The sequence below is a fragment of the Aspergillus lentulus genome (assembly GCF_001445615.1).
Source record: "Aspergillus lentulus DNA, contig: Alt17, strain: IFM 54703, whole genome shotgun sequence".
NCBI classification, from domain to species: Eukaryota; Fungi; Ascomycota; class Eurotiomycetes; order Eurotiales; family Aspergillaceae; genus Aspergillus; species Aspergillus lentulus.
The window spans coordinates 1,368,388-1,387,466 of record NW_028322112.1 but is presented as its reverse complement, the minus strand read 5'-3'; the positions used below and the strand labels follow the sequence as shown (position 1 = coordinate 1,387,466).

Genomic DNA, 19,079 nt, shown 5'->3' with positions numbered 1-19,079 from the left:
GAAAATATCTCCTGGCATGTACTCCATATAGAGGTAGGGGTACTGTGCACCGCCACCGATTGTTTATTATTGATTGTCCTTAGAGTGGGGTATGATGCTTGGCATCTAGACCTCATCTGTCCCTCTATTCGTTTCGTCGCCGAGGCAGACACGGGACGGAGAAGCTTAGTGCCTCGTATTCTCCCCCTGTGGCCTTCTCAATCTGACAACGTTCACCATCACGGAATCGCTCCGCACCCCGCAATCTGGAGTCAGTTCATAGAGGCTCTTTCGCTGATGCATATATAATTTGATACCGCCCTAGGAGTCATAACAGATGGTTGGGGTACCACGCAGCACTGGCTGTCGCACCTGCATCCAGCGGCGAATCAAGGTGGGTTCCCTACCTTAGCTGCATGCACTGGGCATCCGCAATAAATAATGGCATAATATCTAATGCTCAAACCCTATAGTGTGATGAGGGCCGACCGGAATGTCGTCGTTGTCGCGACAGAAACGTCAAGTGTCCAGGTTATCAGCGCCGAGTGAAATTCTACCACCAGACTCCGGCATCTCTTAAAAATGGGAAGCAGAAAGACAGTCAACATGTCGCTGCGCCATCAGCTGTTCATGCACTCATTCCTCGGGCGAGCATGGATGCGAAATTAGCACCCGGCCTGGCATCCGCAGCAACAGACACCCAGATGAAGGAAGTATTCCAGTACTTCGTCATGGTCTCCTTTCCGGGCCTGTTCTCCGCATGGCGGAACAGAGTCCAGCTCAACTGGCTAGACTTTGTTCGACATCACCTGGACACCTCGTCGCAGGCCCTGATCTGGAGCCTCCGCAGTCTGAGCGTATGGCACCTCGCTCGCGCGCATAATGATCAGGAGAAGATCCTCGCCAGCCGGCACCTCTACGGCCGCGGTCTGCAACACTTGATCTCCTCCCTCCGCAACCCCCGCACCGCCACCTCAAGTTTGACCCTCATGGCTGCCATCCACCTTGGGATATACGAAATGCTCGACGGGCTCGGCGAGAAATCCTGGCTCACTCATTCCCGGGGAATTGGCAGACTATTCCGACTTCGGGGTCCCGAGGCGCACCGCGATGGATTCGGCCGCACACTACTGGTGGCGTACCGCTCGTTTCTGGTCGCAGATGCGCTCGTCGCCCAGGAGCCGTGCTTTCTGGAGGAACCTGAGTGGCGAGCCATGGTCCACGACACGATCGCATTCGAACGTAGCGCGGGGAAAAGCTGTCCGCTGAGCGAGATCGTGGAGCTCGCTTTCAACGAGATTGTACTCTGTCCGGGGCTTTTTGTGCAGACGCGCGACTTTGTTTCACAGACGGGGGTGAAGTCGGAGATACAGCGAGAGTCGCTGGTTGCCCAGGTCACCCGTTGTCGGGATAGACTTGTCGAGTTCCAAGGCGAAATGGAGCCATTGATCGTCAAGTATGATAAGAAGACAATCAAGTGCGAGGAAGATGCCGAAAGCCCCATTCCTACCGAGTTTGGCAGAAAAGTAGCCGAATTCACGTCCCGAGGCACGCGATCTGCCATTGCAGTACTCAACCAGCTGTTGGTTCTGATCGAAGCAGATAAAAACCGTTCGTCCTTGGATACAAAGCCGCATTGTTCGAGTACTATATGGAAACTACCAGCAGGAAGCATGGCTTCGCCCGAGTCGCGGGACACGCAACTGATTGCCTACGACGCACATGAAGATGACTCCCCTGATCGACTGGACCAGCTTGCACTGTCGATGGGTATGCTAGCAATCAGGACATGACAGCCTCCTGCACATTAGTGTTGAGGCCGTCAGCTCCATAGGAAGGCTAAGTGTATAGAAAGCCAGAATACCGAGCGTGGCTGAAACGCTGCCCTAACGCCGGGTCGACTCAAGATGCAGGCAGACTCAGTGGTACGCGTGATATTGATCTATCGGACTGTGCTGCATCACGCTGACGAAGATCAATCTTAGGATTCTTGACTTTGGTTCAGTCCGATTGCGAACCATCGGAGGGCTCACAACACCCTTTTGAAGTCACCACTCCTGGAGATGCATTCTAGTCCTGATGCCCGGGATAGTCTGACCAGTGCATTCGTCATCGTCTTGGCAGATCCAATCTATCGGCATTATGGCAAGATTGCTGCCTGTAACCTGAGACATATTGGAAGGTTATCTGAACAGCCATGCTTCATTTCACCGAGCACTTGGGGCGCAGCGATGGAGGGGAACGATCTCCAATGGAGCAAATGCAAACAAGGCCTTACCAACAATCTGAAGTATGGTGTAAAGAGCCGTTGTTGCAACCATTCAATATGTTGACAAGGTGTGCATCGATTTATAATAGAGGGTATTCCACGTCTGGGTGGAATCATGACCAATTGGGATACGTTTAAAGTATTCTAGACTCGCAACAATGATAAGGAAGAATTGTTCGATGTCGCCTGGACTGGATGAGAGGAGGGATTGCAGATGCTTACGCTAGGATAGCTAGCCATTCTTAAACTGGATCCATGTAAGCACAGAGTGGAGTGGGTTCAAGACAGCCCATTTTCGGCTGCCAACCTGCTATCTACACTTCGGAAGCGTATCGCAATTACCTACAGACACTGCGAATAATAAGCATTCTGCACCTGGCACGTATACGGCGACACACAAGTCGTCGGCCCCGTCCAGCCCTGACCACCACATTGTCCCCAATGCTGCGCAACAGCAGTGGACGTCCCTGTTACCGCTGTCGTGGTTGTACTCGTAGCTGTCGCCGTAGCAGTCGACGTCGCCGTATAACTCCCCCCAGGAAAATACGGCTCCAAAACCTCCAAATAATACTCATACGCCGGCCCCGTCATCGGCTCCATACTATAGATATAATCGCCCCACCAAGGCCCAGCAGCCCACCACTCCGCCCCAAGCCAAACATCCGCATTCGCCTCCATATAATCCAGCATGCCAGTCACCGCACTAACACAAACACTATTCGCACCTGCCGCGAACTCACCCAGAAACGCTTTCTTGGCGTTAGCGACCAGCCAGGCCGTCGCGGACTCGATGCGTTCCTGTCCGATTGTCGCGGAGACGCATGTGGATGATGTCCCCGAGCCATCAGTGTCGAGGTACTGGTGCATTTCGTAGATGAGTTTGTCTGGATCAGCGATGGGGTCGGTGAGTGTCTTCAGGTTGTCATTAACGGATTCCCAGGTCCAGGCGCCGGACCAGGAGTTGCCTTCTACGAAGATGTACTGCGATGTGGCGCCCGCGGCGCGGATGGCGTTGATGGCTGCTTGGTTGAGGTCTAGGACGGTAGTTTGGTCTTCGGTGTTGAATTCGTTATCTGTGTGGGTGTTAGCCGGCTCTTGAAAGGGGAAGGGTTGGGCAGGGGTTACTGGTGTCGAAGATGACGAGATCATTGTCCTTGAATTGCGTGGCGACGGTTGTCCAGAAGGCGGCAAAGTCGGTGGTTGAGGTGATGATGTTGCCGTAGCTGGTTCTCTTAGTTGGTTCTTGGTTTCAGGGCAGGTGGAGACTTACTATCGGCCAAAGTTATGCGGGTCGACGATGGCGTGGGCGCCGGTGGATGTGATGTAGTTGATGGTCTGACTCGTCAGTAATTGATCATGCCACTCGAAAGCATGGACATACCGAAACCAGATCAGCCATGTACGTTGCATCGGGGCTTCCAGTCATGTTGTTGGGGACGAGACGTTCCATGGCAAAGGGCACGCGGAAGATGTTCATCCCTGCATCCCTCAAGATGCTAATGGCGGTCGTGTTGGGCCAGATGTAATCTGTGCCCAGCACGCCAGGGATGTTGTCACTTCCAAACTCTGCTCCGGATTCATTGGAGCCAAACCCTGTAGAAGTCAGTGAATGAGCTGCTTGCGCGGACCGGGACTCTGACATTGGAAGGCCGACGTTCTCTTGGTCTTGGACTTGGAGGGTGCAGCAAGAGCAAGGCTGGCTGTGCTGACAGCGGTGAAGAACTGTATGAACCTCATTGTGGAACTTGACGTTGAGAATCTGTTTAGGAGTTGAGTTTGGACTGAGAGGCATTCATTTATATGGAACCATTGGAACACCTGGACAGAAGGGAAAATGTCGATTCCAGCAGGTATGCCTGTCCCGTTTCGGCACGGAGACATATCAAGCAGATGCTACCTGTCTATAATTCTCCGGGCTCAAGAATTCTTAAAATGTAATTTCGTCTCATTGTGATTGCAGCCACAACAGATTGATAGAGAGAACGGCAGTCGGAAAGATATTCCTCAAAGACGGCCCCACAGCCCGTGATTCTTCTGGAAATGAGGCTTCTGGGAATGAAGAGCGAGAGATTTATTCACATATTAGTTCATACAATGTTTCACATAAGTCCTCAGCACAATACTCCGCATTATCACTCTTAGAGGCATGGGACTATCACATCTGTGCGGGGAAATAACCACGCGTTATTAATTCTGGAGCCGATTGCCGGCAGGGTCAAGCAATTTTGTCTCAGGTTTAAATCGACTTAGCTCGGAGGACTTGAGTTAATCCAATCGATAATCCTTTCACTTGCAGGGGTAAATATTGTAGTCCACATCCTCTCATTCCCTCTGGCGTTGGACACGGAGGTCAAGAAGCAATCCACCCTGTATTCACCACCCTATGCCACATTATTGTACTAATAAACTACACCAGATCCTGAATCTGATAGATGGGCGCGAATGGCCACTTCTGCAGAATTACAAACTGCCTCGCCGTCTGGGCATGTGAAGCGCCTCCAGGACTAGCCGGGCGTGGGGCCGCGTCATCCGTGCAGACAGCAATATCAGCTTAATCTATTCTTCCCCAGACGTACGTATCTAAGTGAAGAGAAGGATGCAGTGCAGCCGCTTGGGAAAATTCTGCCCTACTCTCCGAATCCTGTTCAGGTACCGGAGTACACCTACTAAATGCACCCGTGAAGGAGGATTCGGACATGAATCTAGCGAATGGAGCGCCGTAACAAGGCACCATAGAGATTGTCTAACGCATTCTTCAGATAAGGTCGCCCGTTTTCGCACGAATCATGACACTGTCTTGACAAATTGCACCCATTTCTTCCCGAGGACTACTCAGGCTGTGAAGAATTACCCCAGGATATCGCCCCGGGTTCCCGTCACTTGCCTATTACGACAAGGGCAATTGTGCAGTGAGTCCTGCTGCATGTAGTGATCGGCAAGTAAGAGACAAGATGCTTTTCCTTGAGGCAGAGAGAGGAGTGTGAACATCTAACCGCTTCCATCACGGTGATAACATCGAGACCAGCAATTACAGGCAGTTTTCAACGGATTCGCGGTCCTGTTACCCGTCTCAGTAGATGCTCTTGCCATTCTTGAGCATGCACGGGGAAGAAATGAGGATATAAAAGGGCAGTCGAGAGCTTGTAGTGAAATGTCTATCGTCTCTGTGCCAGACAACATCAAACCATCAAAATGGCATCCGCAATTTCTTTCCAAATCTACAGGAATGCATTGGTCCTGTCTGCCTTCCTGTCGTCTGTTACGCAGGCGCAGCAGATAGGCACATACACCACTGAGACCCATCCTTCGATGACATGGCAGACCTGCACCAGCGGTGGAAGTTGTACCACTAACCAGGGCTCTGTCGTTATGGATGCAAACTGGCGATGGGTCCACCAGGTTGGCAGCACCACCAACTGCTATACCGGCAATACGTGGGACACCTCCATCTGCGATACCGACGAGACCTGTGCCACTGAATGTGCAGTCGACGGAGCAAACTATGAATCGACCTACGGAGTCACCACCAGTGGCAGCCAGATCCGCCTCAACTTTGTGACGCAGAACTCAAATGGCGCCAACGTTGGCTCCCGCCTGTACATGATGGCGGATAATACACACTACCAGATGTTCAAGCTACTGAATCAGGAGTTCACCTTTGACGTGGACGTGTCTAACTTGCCCTGTGGCTTGAACGGGGCCCTCTACTTCGTCGCCATGGATGAGGATGGCGGTGTCTCCAAATACGCCAATAACAAGGCCGGAGCCCAATACGGCGTGGGATACTGTGATTCTCAATGTCCGCGCGATCTTAAGTTCATCCAAGGCCAGGCCAACGTGGAAGGCTGGACTCCGTCGTCCAACAACAAAAACACTGGATTAGGCAACCATGGATCATGCTGTGCCGAACTGGATATCTGGGAATCCAACAGCATCTCTCAGGCTCTGACACCTCATCCATGTGATACTGCCACAAACACCATGTGCACTGGTGATGCCTGCGGCGGCACATATAGCAGTGATCGGTATGCCGGCACCTGCGACCCGGATGGCTGCGACTTCAACCCATACCGCATGGGTAATACTACATTCTACGGCCCAGGGAAGACAATCGATACCAACTCTCCCTTTACCGTCGTGACACAGTTCATCACGGATGACGGCACCGATACCGGAACCTTGTCTGAAATCCGCCGCTACTACGTCCAGAACGGCGTCACCTACGCCCAGCCCAATTCAGACATCAGCGGTATTACCGGCAACGCCATCAACGCCGACTATTGCACTGCCGAGAATACTGTCTTTGGCGGATCTGGTACCTTTGCCGAGCACGGCGGCTTTTCCGCCATGTCCGAGGCCATGTCCACCGGCATGGTTCTGGTCATGTCGCTCTGGGACGACTACTACGCGGATATGCTCTGGCTCGACAGCACCTATCCAACCGATGCGTCTTCGTCGACTCCAGGAGCTGTCCGTGGCTCCTGCTCGACCGACTCGGGCGTCCCGGCCACTATTGAATCCGAAAGTCCTAATTCGTACGTGATTTATTCGAACATCAAAGTTGGTCCGATCGGATCAACGTTCAGCAGCGGTTCTAGCTCTGGAAGTTCCGGCTCGATTTCGACCTCGACCACGTCGACCAAGACCACCACTTCTGCGACGAGCACTTCGACTGCCGTGGCGCAGCACTATGGTCAGTGTGGTGGTCAAGGATGGACTGGTCCGACTAGTTGTGTCTCTCCTTATACCTGCCAGGTGCAGAACGCGTACTATTCTCAGTGCCTGTAGCGGTGATCAAGATGGAGGATGCGGATGCTCGTAACTAAACGAAGGGCATGGTGGACGTGGACGCTTTATTCCTTCTCCTTCTTCTTCTTCTTCTTCTTCTTCTTCTTCTTCTTCTTCTTCTTCTGCTTGAAAGTATGTATTTGATTGTCGATCCTTTTTGGTTATAGTCTACAGCTTCTACAATGCAAATGTCGTTGAAGTTCATCGTATTCCCATGATCCCATCAGCCATTCTTCCGAGATTACTTCGTCCTCAAGCGTCAGACTCGTATTCAAGCTTGGCATATCTTCAGCTGACAATAACCTCCTATTCTCTGAGCATGGATCCGTCCATCTACCCTACATCCCATGATAAACATAATGGCCAGCGCTCCTATCTCCCAACAACCCAGAGTCTTCTACTGCTATTCAAGCACCACCCGAAATGGAGAAAAGAAAGAAAACAACATCACCTTCGAGGCCAGGGACCAAGGCTCCAACGAAACCAAGTATATAATGCAAGGCATCAAGCCGGACAAATCCCAGATCGCGAGTACGACTCTTCGCCGGGAGTTGCCTCCTCAACATACCTGCCTCCAGACATTCATCTCACCCATTACCCCCGGTAACCCAGACATAGACTCGATAACCGGGCGGCCTCTAACCCACCGGTTATCATCCGGTCTTGTGGTCACCGAAGTGCCGGTAACGGGGTACTGGCGCCCTCGGAAATTCGAGTTCAAGGGGAGGAAGTATGTCTGGTTGAAAGAGGGGTCGCAAACCAGGCTTTATGAGTACTCTTCGTTAAGAACAGTGGAGAAGCGGAAATCCACGGTGACGGAGTTCGTGACTGTTAAGCCGGCTGTCGCGAGTAAGACGATGCCGTTTTGGGCTGGGCTGTTCATGAGTCGCTATCTCGAGGTTAGGGTTGCGGAGGGGGTCGAGGAGGCGTTGTTGGAGGTTATTCTGGCGGGGGCGTTGACTGAGAGTATGGTTACTTTGCATGGGCATTGATTATGACTGGTTTATGAAAGCGGTGTTCTAATGGTTTTATGCTTATGCAGTCACTTCTGGGGATATCTCTTCTCTGAGGAAGTTATCGTATCTAATTGCAGTCGGTCAAGTAGAGTCATCGTGATCTTGGTTAAAGCAACGATAAGCCTGCGAATTTTTCGACGAAGCAAATATCTGATTCACGTCAATGAGACGTTGGAGCAATGGTCCTCATGACGAGACATTTTCCGAGGAAATAGCATAGAGATGTATGAGATGATCATCTCGGAAATGACAAATGCTTATGCTTTCCCATGCTACCGTGCCATTCGTCTGCTGACTATTTTACCCGATCGGGAAGGTGGCCAAGCCGCCGAGGTTATCCCGGCGCCATAACAACGCACGAGATGCTTCGCTGCAGGTCAACAGTGACTACTTTCTCTTCCTCTTCCTCTTCCTCTTCTTCTTCTTCTTCCTCCTTTGCTTCTGACTCGTCGACGGTATTTCGGGCCGTTTTCCGGTTATTCTACTCAGACCTGTCAGTATATTATATAAGAACCCAGATCCAGTACCTATCTTCATGCGCCTTGTCGACTAGCACTATACATTGTCATTGCGCTCCGCAGAGATGCGACAACAAAAAGATCTTCAATGGCAACAAGTTAGCCCCGGACGTTGGGAGCGTGGCATCGACGAGGTCGAACAGTTTTACACCTCGTTGGCGAAATCGTACGAAGGCAGCGGGCGCAACTTCTTCGCCATCACGGGCTTCGTGTCATTCTCTGTCAAGACAGACGACGGAGTTTCCCAAGAGGAAACAAGAAGAAAAGTTGAGGATGCACTGCGCAAGGCATGGGTGCATCTGCGTTTCGACCACCCGACCATTGCGTCCTGGGTAGAATGGGACTCCGACCGCAAGCGCTGCAAAAAGATATACGAGTCTCCCGCCGGGCAAGACGGCCTTCAATCGTGGCTGGAAACTACGTTTCTCACCATATCAAACGGCGTCTCCGGGCTGGAATGGTGCAATTCAGATCCTCCGGTGCCTAATCTACCGACTCTCTTTTTGATATGGCCCTCTCCTCGCGTCGAAGGACTTCTCCAGGGTGATCTTGTGCTCCGAGCTCATCACGACATCATCGACGGCGTTGGGACGCTGATGTTATTCGACAATCTCTTTACCCATGCGGCGAGAGCCTACAAACGAGGGTCGGATTATCCTCTCCCTTGCTTCGGTATAGAATATGCAAACTTGAGTCCCCCGTTCCGTGTAGCTGCGGGCCTGCAGCCAAGCATGTCTCCCGAGCAAACGGAGAAATTCGAGTCGATCAAGGCATACAACGCGTTCATGAAGCAGGATCGTATAGAGATTGCCAGTGTTCCCTTTAAGAGGGGGAAACACCTCCCGGGAAAACATCAGAGGGTCGCCGTCACTCTTCCCGCTCGGCAAACCACTGCTATTCTCAGCGCCTGTCGACGGCTAGGCCTGAGTGTAACGCATGCGTACCATACGGCAATTGCGATGGCGGTGCGGGATCTCCAGGAACGGCGCGATAGCGAACGCCTAGTCAGGTATATCAATTACAGTTTGATCAATGAACGCGGACATTGCCTGTGTCCGTACGACACCCCTCTCCATGCAGCGGCCGTCTACCACTCCGTTTCGTGTAGGTTGCTCGTTGTTGATACCACAGTTCCGAGTATAACCGATAGCGCGACGACAGAGGTGAGTAGAGAGGAGTTTCTAAGGGTCGCGAAGACTGTCAGGGAGTTCTATCATGAAATGAGAAGGGACAAGGATTACATTCAAATGATACCCTCGTGGTATGCCAGCAACACTATTCCCTACCCGCACGATGATGCCACGCCCCCAATCCCAGAACCGAATCAATCGCCGTCAGTTTCAATATCCAGCTTGGGTGTGGTGGACAATGTGATTAGCCCTTCGCACGGGACATTCGAGCTGGATAACCCTTGGGTGACTGGGGAGGAACTGGGGACGGGTCTCGGACTGTTTCTGGGGACCTGGAAGGGGGTACTGACACTGAGCGCGGCATACAATGATGCGTGGCATGACAAGGAAGAGGTAGTGGAGTTTATCGAGCGATGCAATGCTATTGTTGTCCAGGGATTGGGGTTGAGCAAGGATGGCCTTGTGTAGCATCATCTAGCATCATCATCATAGGCTCTGCCACCCTGGACTATATATTGTGGGATCGATGAATCGGCATAGAGAGACCGGCTCAGAATATATATCACCAATAGGACCTGAGCAGTGGGTTCAATCTATCACAAAACATCTGATCATCGCATCGCGGCACATATGGCTTAACTTCTCCTAAATCGATTCTATCCATTGAATAGAACATCAGGCCGTGTCCCTGGCAGGAACGAGCACAGCCGACGATGCTACGCAGAGTCGGAGATCCGCTTGTGACTGCCGTTGCCGACAATGGTGCGAATTTCCGCTGAGTCAGAGGTCAATCTCACTGATTGGTCGGGTCCTAGATCCATGGATTCATTCCCTACAGCTTTATTTCCTTAGAAACATGTCATTTCTATATGTGGCTCAGTGATACGAGCTGCACCCACAATTGAAGCATTTTGTATGTTAGCTACGATAGAGGTCTTATTGGTTAGTCAGTCCTTGATGCGTACATGTTAGAGTCCCAGGTTGCGCAGCAATCGTCTGCATCAGCCTATACTCCTATTGATGTCAGGAAAACCTTCTGCAAGGCTTACTACTGGGATGCGGTGTACTCGAGCCCAATACGTCGAGGATTTTATCATCGGCTTTAGCAAGTTGAATGGATGGAAACGCGCACCTACGTCTGGAACGGAGCCAGGTGCCCAGCCTTTGCAGGGTTCAGCCTACTCCAATATCCCTTACTCTGGTGGGAACGACAAGGTTGGCATACTATGCCCGGAGTCCGTTGAGTATGGCAGCATCAACGCACTATGAACAACGCAGCCAGTGTCCAGGCCACACAAGCCACTGAGATCAACGTCAAGACGACCGAGCAAGGCCCGCGCATCTTGGACAACGCCATCTCAACAACGATGTTGGTCATCCAGCAGTTCTTCTCCGGTGAACAGTGAACAGTATCTCAGCTACAAACGGTCTGCTGCGCATGTGTCTCTCCTTCGCCAGTCTTCATGGTGGTCTCTGTGTCAGACAAGATTCTCTTGCAAGGAGCTGTACAAGTCCTCGGGCTTATGCTCGTGGAGGACTTTCTGGTTCGCGGGTGGGTGTTTACGAATCGTCACCAGTGCGATATAGCTGTGATAGCGATGGTGGGTGAAAGGAGAAGTAACCTGCGACTGAGAGAGAAAGGAGAATGAGAAGTTGATTCGGTAAACGATGAGAAGGGTGTGGCGCTTGCCGTAATTCCGGCCGGGCTAAACCCGCAAAATCCGGTTGCCTAATACCAAGTTGATATTTATGAAGCATCAAGTCATATATTTGAATCGGCTTTGGAATTCTGCGCCCACATTGACCCCTCAATTCTGAATGTTTCCAGGGGTTAATCAGCAAATAAGCATGGCTATTATGATGGAAGTACAAGCAGAATGTACGAATCTGAGGCCTTCAGACACCCATATTTGACGTCCAATAACCCCTGCTCATGCAGGACCAGAGAAAAGCTGGAGAAATACTGGGAGGGCTGCAGGCTAAGGAAATATTCCGAAGTCATCGGCTCTCATGCCAAGATTTGCCATGAGTTGAGAAATGAGCTTATGAAAAAGGCTTGGGCAGAGAATAAGTGGGACAAGCGTGGATCTAGGCAGTCAAGCGAAGTGCGCAATCTACGCATCTCCTGAAGGGGAAATGTCCTCGGCGCCATCCACCCCGAATTGAGAGGAATGATGTCGTGATTGGACAATTTACGGACCCTGAAGCCCTGCATAGGGGACTTGTTGCAGTTCTGATGATCTGTTTGTCCTATTCTGCGTCAAATACCGTTCGTCAAATACAGACAGCCAGCGAAAAAAGGTTCCTGAAGAGAAGATGATGATGAGTGAGAGTCAGAAGACTATTCTTGGAACTACTCTGTAATGCCTTCGATGACTGACGACCCCGAGGGCCCCGTCTCAGAGGTGTCGGCTCAAATCACCCCGATGACGAGGGACCAATCACAATCTGTAGAGAGAGCTAAGAAAGCTAAGAGATATAGGGCTATTTCTTCCCTCGCAGTAATGTTGGGAATCCATGTGGTTTACGGAGCACAGCCGCGAACCGGAACAAGCGGAAGTAATGGATCAATAACAATATAATCCGCCTATCATCCACCTCGCCCTGAGCATCATGCAACATGAGTAGCGGTGCAAGGCCGGTTGAATGCCAGATAAACACGAATACGTAGCCACAATTGATTGATTTTTAATCAACCAGTGTTCATCAGCCTGTTTATTTGCAACACTTGTGGCGCCCATGGTTGGAAGTAGCCAGTGTTAGCCCTAAAAAGAGAGTCTCTATACTCGTTCGGGCGAGGCACTAAGACATTCTCAAACGACTCGCGGGTCAAAAACAGTCCCTAATATGCTTAGAGGCTGCTAAATGTCTCGGCACGTTTCCGGATTCGTGGGGAAACTCCGGCGAAGCTTTTTGGTCCAAGTGGAGAGGTCCTAAAGAATCTATTCCCGTTTGGTGCCAGCGTGCCATCACCATAGGGGTCTATAGGGATATCACGATTCAGTTCCCAACCAGGTGGGGTTCCTGCATAGGTCAGACGGCAATTTAGCTTGTCTTTTGCATTATGGTATACTTTCGCTTCGGTTTGATCCCTATTATCAGGGTTTCCCTGAAAGCCTCTAGGACGCCCCTGTCATCGCCCCGCTGGGCTACCGACACCTATATAAAGCTTCAGACACCCTCACGCTGAATCCATCGTTTTTCTCCTCATCCGCGCTCCTTTCGTCTTTCTTATTCCATTGTATCTATCACTTTTAGGGTATCTGTTGATCAGAACCTTGTCCAATCTTTTAAAACACAATCCAACCACTCGACTTCCGCTCTTCCACCATGCATTTCTTCCAATCCTCCCTCGTGGCCGCGACCATGGGCGCTGCGCTGGTCGCTGCCGCACCTGCCGCTGATCTCGAGGCTCGCGGCTCTTGCACTTTCACCTCTACGTCCGCGCTCAAGTCCGGCAAGGCCTCCTGCTCCACCATCACCCTGCACAACATCGCCGTGCCCGCGGGTGAGACCCTGGACCTGACTGGCCTGAAGGCCGGTACCACTGTAAGTCTTACATGATCGGTCTGTTGGATGCCATCGACTAATGTTATGCCAAAGGTCGTCTTCGACGGTACCACCACCTTCGGCTATAAGGAATGGGAGGGCCCCCTGATCTCTGCGTCCGGAACCAGCATTACCATCAAGCAGAACGCTGGTGGTAAGATTGAGTGTGATGGTGCTCGTTGGTGGGACGGCAAGGGAGGCAACGGCGGCAAGAAGAAGCCCAAGTTCTTCTCTGCCCACAAGCTGAACAAGTCGAACATCAGCGGTCTGAAGGTCTACAACACCCCCGTCCATGCCTTCAGCATCCAGTCCGACCACCTCACCATCACGGACGTCCTGATCGATAACTCCGCCGGTACCAAGCTCGGCCATAACACCGATGCTTTCGACATCGGCTCCAGCACCTACATCACCATTGACGGCGCCACCGTCTACAACCAGGACGACTGCCTGGCCGTCAACTCCGGTGAGCACATCACCTTCACCAACGGCTACTGCAATGGTGGTCACGGTCTCTCCATCGGCTCCGTCGGCGGCCGCAGCAACAACGTCGTCAACGACGTCACCATCTCCAACTCCCAGGTCATCAACTCCCAGAACGGTGCTCGTATCAAGACTGTCTACGGCGCTACTGGCTCCGTCACCGGCGTCAAGTTCCAGGATATCACCCTCAAGGGTATCACCAAGTACGGTATTATCGTCGAGCAGGACTACGAGAACGGCAAGCCCACCGGCAATCCCACCAACGGCGTCAAGGTCTCCGATATCACCTTCGAGAAGGTCACCGGTAGCGTCACCAGCTCCGCTACTGATATTTACATCCTCTGTGGATCCGGCAGCTGCACCAACTGGACGTGGTCTGGCAACAGCGTCACTGGCGGCAAGAAGAGCTCCAACTGCAAGAACGTCCCTGCTGGCGCCTCTTGCTAGACTTGTCTCTAGAAACAGACTGGCCGGTGGAAGGCTGTCAAGAGTGTTCTGTTCGTGTCTCCATTTTTGGATCCTTGTATTTAGTTCATAATTCTATAATAAAAGACATAATCAAGTCTAGACTCCGGAAATTCCGCAATTAATCAGTAAGGCACTCCATCTGCCAAGCTCTTTCCGCGTTGATCGGTCGTATTCGCGATACTGATGGCAGCAATACATACAAGGCCTTGCGTCCCGGTTTGATGCCACAATGTGATCTATCGTGCCGAAACCTCCACCGTAAGCAAACCTACTACGGAGTATGCCTTGCATACTTCCGCGGGGTTAGTTGAATTGATGTCGATCATTTTATCCGAGGAATGTCTGCCCGGTTTGCCCTCATAGTTACGGTCAGGAATGCAAGGGGCTTTCCCATCAAGCAGTGATCGACCCAATGTTTTGATTATAAGCTGCTTAAATACATCCCGCATATTCGCCATGCTTCCCCGTCCACCTCCATCACCACCACCCTCTAGAATATCCATCATGTATCTCACTCAAGGCCTCACACTCCTGTCCCTCGCGGCATCCACCCTCGCATTCCAGATCCCAAACTCCGACCAACCCTCTACGGAGCACACCGACGACGAAACCACCAACCCCACCGTCCGCGACATCTTCCAATTCCCAGACAACGGCTCCTTCATCGACAACGTCGTCGTCCGTCCGGACGGCACCCTCCTCCTCTCCCGCATCGACGTCCCAGAGGTCTGGTCCGTGGACCCGCAAACCGGCTCCGGGGCTCTAGCCTACTCCTTCGCCCAGCAAAGCAACGACATCACCTCCGTCTTCGGCATCACCGAAATCGAGCATGACGTCTTCGCCGTCGTAGCGGGCAAGTTTCAACTGCAAGGTTTCGCAGCCGAGCAGGGCTCCTTCGCCGTCTGGAGACTCGACTTCAACGACGACGGGAACTATGATGTCCTCGAGGTGCCTTGGTGGGGCGACGGGGAATCTACCCTGACCAAAAACACGCCTAGCCAAGTCACCAAGATAGTCGATATCCCCGAGGCGAAGGCTTTGGGCGCTACTACCCTGTACAAACCCCGCCATGATGCGCGGTACTTGCTTATTGCGGATAGTCCTGACGGGATGATCTGGCGGGTGGACTTGGATTCCGGGGAGTATGCGGTTGCGCTGCAGGACGAGTCAATGCTGCCTGCGCCGAATGCGCCGCCGATGGGTGTTAACGGGATCCATGTGGTTGGGGAGTATCTGCACTATGTGAGTGTGACGAAGAAGGAGTATCGGCGGGTGAAGATCGACGAGATGGCGAATGCGGACGGGCCGTTCGAGTTGATTACGAGTGAGATCAACCCGGATAGTTTTGATATTATGGACGATGGGACGGCGTTCTTTGCGACGAACCCGGAGAATACGATTGTCAAGTATACGCCTGAGGGCAAGGTTGTAGATTTTGCTGGAGGCAAGAATTCGACTGTGCTGCCTGGGCCAACTTGCTGTGTCTTGGATAGAGAGGCACAGACCCTGTATGTTGGCACGAATGGGGGCTTGATGGCTCCGGTAGGTGGAACTTACAAGGAGCCTGGCAAGATTGCCGCTATTTCGCTTTGAAGACAAGGCTGGATGAGTATTTGGGAAACACTGTCGAGAAAGACCTTGATATTTTTAATGTAGTGTCTAATAACAGACTGACAATGGATAACCTTCATAGTTGTGCTCTATCGCGCAGTTGGCTCTTCCACATCAAGCATGTCCGTAGAGTGAGATCCTAGTTTATAGAGATTACATAGTGGATAATGACATCTGTGAACATACATGGGCTAAGGTGATTCGATGTACTCCATGTCTCTTACACAAGCAACGGCAAGACAAATATATGATGCAATGGTACATCACGCAGACGACAGCAACTCGCCCACACCGGCCAGATAGTCTTCCTCATCAACATCCATTTCCTCGCATTTTTCCTTCGCATCGTGCTTCCGAAGGACGTCTGCTACTTCAACGTGTCCCTTTGCGATGGCAAGTGCTAGAACAGACGGAAAGGATCCTATGCGCACGTTGGGGTCCGCCCCCTGACAGAGGAGAAGCTCGGCGACTTCCGCGTTGCCAGCGGTCACAGCCACCGAGAGAGGCGTCTCGCCAGCATCACTCTTCTCATTCACATCAAAATCCCGATCAAGCATCTTGACGATCAAGGTGCACTTCATGGATCGAGTGGCGTTAACCAGAGTAATGTGTTGTTTCCTTCGGTAGATGGGGCGTAGATCGGCTCCATGGTCTATTAGAAGCTCTGCCTCGTCGTAAAACTGCTGGCTCATTGCGCATGCCAGAGGTGGCAGTAGCCATCCCTTACGAGAATGTTTCCGAATGGACGAATGACCCTGCTGGAGAGCTTTTGAGTATGCATTGGGGTCAAGACAAAGCTCGAGAAGTTGCCTGAGCACGTCGATGCTCAAGTTCCTGACGACCCAAAATAGCAGAGTGGAATCGTCGCCATGCCGTGTCTGGTCAGCGCCTTTTGTAAGGAGAGCTCTCGCTATTTCTTCCTCGCCGAGCCTTGCCGCGTAAGATAGGGGCAATTCATCATCAATCTTCGAGTTCAGTTCGGCACCTCTGTTTAAGAGTTCCTCAGCACAGTCCCAGTGTCTATTCCGCATTGCAAGCTGAAATGCATTCCCATAACTCATCGTCCGGTCGTCGCCAGATCGATCAACATGATCCAGAAGCATTTCCAAAACTCGGAAGTGGCCATGTGCGGCGGCTATAGGTATAGCAGAGCCCTCATTCTCGATGATAACACTGGCACCTCGATCCAACAACACACGGACAGCTTCGACATGTCCGTGCGCCACCGCGTTGAAGACGGCGGTATAGCCCTCCGAGTCTGCGTCGTCTATTGAAACAACCTTATTCAAGGCCAACCTAAGACCCTCGGCGTATCCGCGGGTGGCGCAGGAAACGAAGAAGTCTTGATCTTCTGGAACTTTAGCCCCGTGCGCAAGTAAGTACGAGGCGATGTCAAAGTGGCCATATTCCACGGCCATTCTCACGGACGTCGTTCCTCGAACCCGCACCATGTCTATATCGACCCCTTGTTCCACTAGAAGCTTAACTCCCTCCATTTTACCGCATATGACCATCAAATGAAGACAGGACCATGTTTCACCTGGGGCCTCACCAGGTGCGGTTTGATGAACATCAGCGCCTTCCTGGATAAGAAACGCCATACATTCCACATTACCCGACCAAGCAGCATGATGAATTGGTCTAGCTCCAGCTCCATCCTCCGCATGGATGTTTGCGCCTTTGCCAACGAGTAGTTTGGTCAGGTCCAGCAATCCCATATGTGCAACCCAGATCAGCATCGTTACTGATTTGCAACAGTGCTGTTCAATATCGGCACCATACTCGTCGAGTAGAATCTCGATCACTCGCGTTTGTTTATTTCCTACTGCGTAGCAAAGGGGAGTGTGGAGCGGCTCGCAGCAGACCGGTATGATCGAGCCGATTCTTGCGTTGATATCGCTTGGCTTCGCAGCCAGTGATCGTCTGACGACATTTTCAAGCCCACCGCAAACACCAAAGCCAAGAGCGGTGTGTTGGTGGTAATCTGCGTTGTAGCGGTGCATATATGGGTTTACGACGCTGAAAACAAATCGGTTTGTGCGGGTGAATGTGTTAAGCCAAGTTTGGTTCTGGAGATGCTTCGCTATCTCTAGGATGAGCTCGTTGGGTAAGGACAGGAGGTTCATTATTGAAGGTCCTAAGTAGAACATCAAGGTCAGGAGTGATAGTTGAAAGGGAAGGAAAAAAAGGGAAATACCGTCGAGTGAGTGAGATGAGGGAGCTTGGTGAGTGTTGTGTAAACAAACCAGACACGCCTGAGGCGGAAGTCACTCACATGTGTTGGTCAAGTCTCATTCACTTGTTACTTCTGCATTTGATCATGAGGTCAAACAAGTGGCCTTCTTGGTTTTGGCGCATCAGTTGTATCATCACTTAAGATGTGTATTGTAAGCCGCTTATTCACTCACTTATCTGGCATCCGGTCCTTTTCTGCCGTACTCAGAATGAATATTCGAATCAACCTCCGATATCACAAGTATACGGTCTCTCCCTGGTCCGACCCCGTTAAGTATAAGTGTACATCTAACCAGAGTGTAAAGTTTGGTAGATTAAACAGGGTGCAGCAGGGACTTTGAGTGCTCAGTATGAGTAAGGTAGGACTGTTTTGTCATAGCTGAAACCTCATCTCGATCTCGTATGTGAAGAGGATGGACGATGTAGACTGGATAATGTTTGCCTAGCAGCATACTATCTGTTGTGTCTTCTCGCTTGCTGTAACTCTCACATCTGCGCCACTTTATCCAGCTGCTTGGGCATATGTGCGGGTACTCCACATATAGCTACTTCGGGATAGACCTCTGGTGAACTCAAGCCGCTATTGACTACTCTTCTCTGCACTCAAATGCCTAGAAATAACTTAAGACCATAGACACTTGAAGCAAGGACATCTTGAACTGTTATATTTTCTTGAAAAGTCATGAATCCTGAAGGTATATTCCTTCGACGAAGAGTCACATGACCGGGAAGTGTCTGGTTGACATGCCTCAGGCTCCGAAATGGTGCGGAGAACCGACAAAAACTGGGGGAAAACGTGCGAACTTCCGCCGGATGCTGTTCCTCTCCATTCTGCGGTCCGCTACCGGCATCGGCCTTCCTCATGTCCAGAATCAAATCATGTCTGAACATCCATCGGAACAGCTCAGTGCAGAGTACCTTTTAGATTCCGGTAGATACTTGAATTACACGCGCTCACCATTGCCGACGCGAGTCAGCAGTGCATGCGAGAGATGCCGTCGCCACAAGACTCGGGTATGGATTTCCATCAGCC

The 19,079-nt window shown here is 51.5% G+C and overlaps 9 protein-coding genes across 9 annotated transcripts; 7 read left to right on the top strand and 2 right to left on the bottom strand.

Annotated features, from left to right (window-relative positions):
- Positions 1–316: 316 nt before the first annotated feature.
- On the top strand, positions 317–1,772 carry ALT_9464 (Zn(II)2Cys6 transcription factor domain-containing protein; the record flags this gene model as incomplete). Its single annotated transcript, XM_033559444.2, has 2 exons — positions 317–373; positions 453–1,772. The coding sequence occupies 2 exons, from the start codon at positions 317–319 to the stop codon at positions 1,770–1,772; spliced, it is 1,377 nt and encodes a 458-aa protein (XP_033415335.2).
- An 818-nt stretch (positions 1,773–2,590) lies between these two features.
- On the bottom strand, positions 2,591–3,985 carry ALT_9463 (putative endo-beta-1,4-glucanase B; the record flags this gene model as incomplete). The annotated part of the gene is made up of 5 exons (XM_033559443.2): positions 2,591–3,321; positions 3,374–3,471; positions 3,519–3,583; positions 3,630–3,841; positions 3,889–3,985. 5 exons carry the CDS (start codon positions 3,983–3,985, stop codon positions 2,591–2,593), a joined length of 1,203 nt encoding a protein of 400 aa, XP_033415334.2.
- A 1,455-nt stretch (positions 3,986–5,440) lies between these two features.
- On the top strand, positions 5,441–7,036 carry ALT_9462 (putative 1,4-beta-D-glucan cellobiohydrolase B; the record flags this gene model as incomplete). The annotated part of the gene is made up of 1 exon (XM_033559442.2): positions 5,441–7,036. One exon carries the CDS (start codon positions 5,441–5,443, stop codon positions 7,034–7,036), a length of 1,596 nt encoding a protein of 531 aa, XP_033415333.2.
- A 359-nt stretch (positions 7,037–7,395) lies between these two features.
- On the top strand, positions 7,396–8,028 carry ALT_9461 (uncharacterized protein; the record flags this gene model as incomplete). Its single annotated transcript, XM_033559441.2, has 1 exon — positions 7,396–8,028. The coding sequence occupies one exon, from the start codon at positions 7,396–7,398 to the stop codon at positions 8,026–8,028; it is 633 nt and encodes a 210-aa protein (XP_033415332.2).
- A 607-nt stretch (positions 8,029–8,635) lies between these two features.
- Positions 8,636–10,168, top strand: ALT_9460 (uncharacterized protein; the record flags this gene model as incomplete). The annotated part of the gene is made up of 1 exon (XM_089600619.1): positions 8,636–10,168. The coding sequence occupies one exon, from the start codon at positions 8,636–8,638 to the stop codon at positions 10,166–10,168; it is 1,533 nt and encodes a 510-aa protein (XP_089455116.1).
- A 588-nt stretch (positions 10,169–10,756) lies between these two features.
- Positions 10,757–11,106, top strand: ALT_9459 (uncharacterized protein; the record flags this gene model as incomplete). The annotated part of the gene is made up of 2 exons (XM_089600618.1): positions 10,757–10,935; positions 10,983–11,106. The coding sequence occupies 2 exons, from the start codon at positions 10,757–10,759 to the stop codon at positions 11,104–11,106; spliced, it is 303 nt and encodes a 100-aa protein (XP_089455115.1).
- Positions 11,107–13,030: 1,924 nt separating this feature from the next.
- On the top strand, positions 13,031–14,179 carry ALT_9458 (glycoside hydrolase family 28 protein; the record flags this gene model as incomplete). Its single annotated transcript, XM_033559439.2, has 2 exons — positions 13,031–13,249; positions 13,304–14,179. 2 exons carry the CDS (start codon positions 13,031–13,033, stop codon positions 14,177–14,179), a joined length of 1,095 nt encoding a protein of 364 aa, XP_033415330.1.
- A 525-nt stretch (positions 14,180–14,704) lies between these two features.
- On the top strand, positions 14,705–15,793 carry ALT_9457 (uncharacterized protein; the record flags this gene model as incomplete). Its single annotated transcript, XM_033559438.2, has 1 exon — positions 14,705–15,793. One exon carries the CDS (start codon positions 14,705–14,707, stop codon positions 15,791–15,793), a length of 1,089 nt encoding a protein of 362 aa, XP_033415329.2.
- A 281-nt stretch (positions 15,794–16,074) lies between these two features.
- ALT_9456 (ankyrin repeat domain-containing protein) lies at positions 16,075–17,937 on the bottom strand (the record flags this gene model as incomplete). Its single annotated transcript, XM_033559437.2, has 1 exon — positions 16,075–17,937. One exon carries the CDS (start codon positions 17,935–17,937, stop codon positions 16,075–16,077), a length of 1,863 nt encoding a protein of 620 aa, XP_033415328.2.
- Between the last annotated feature and the right edge of the window lie 1,142 nt (positions 17,938–19,079).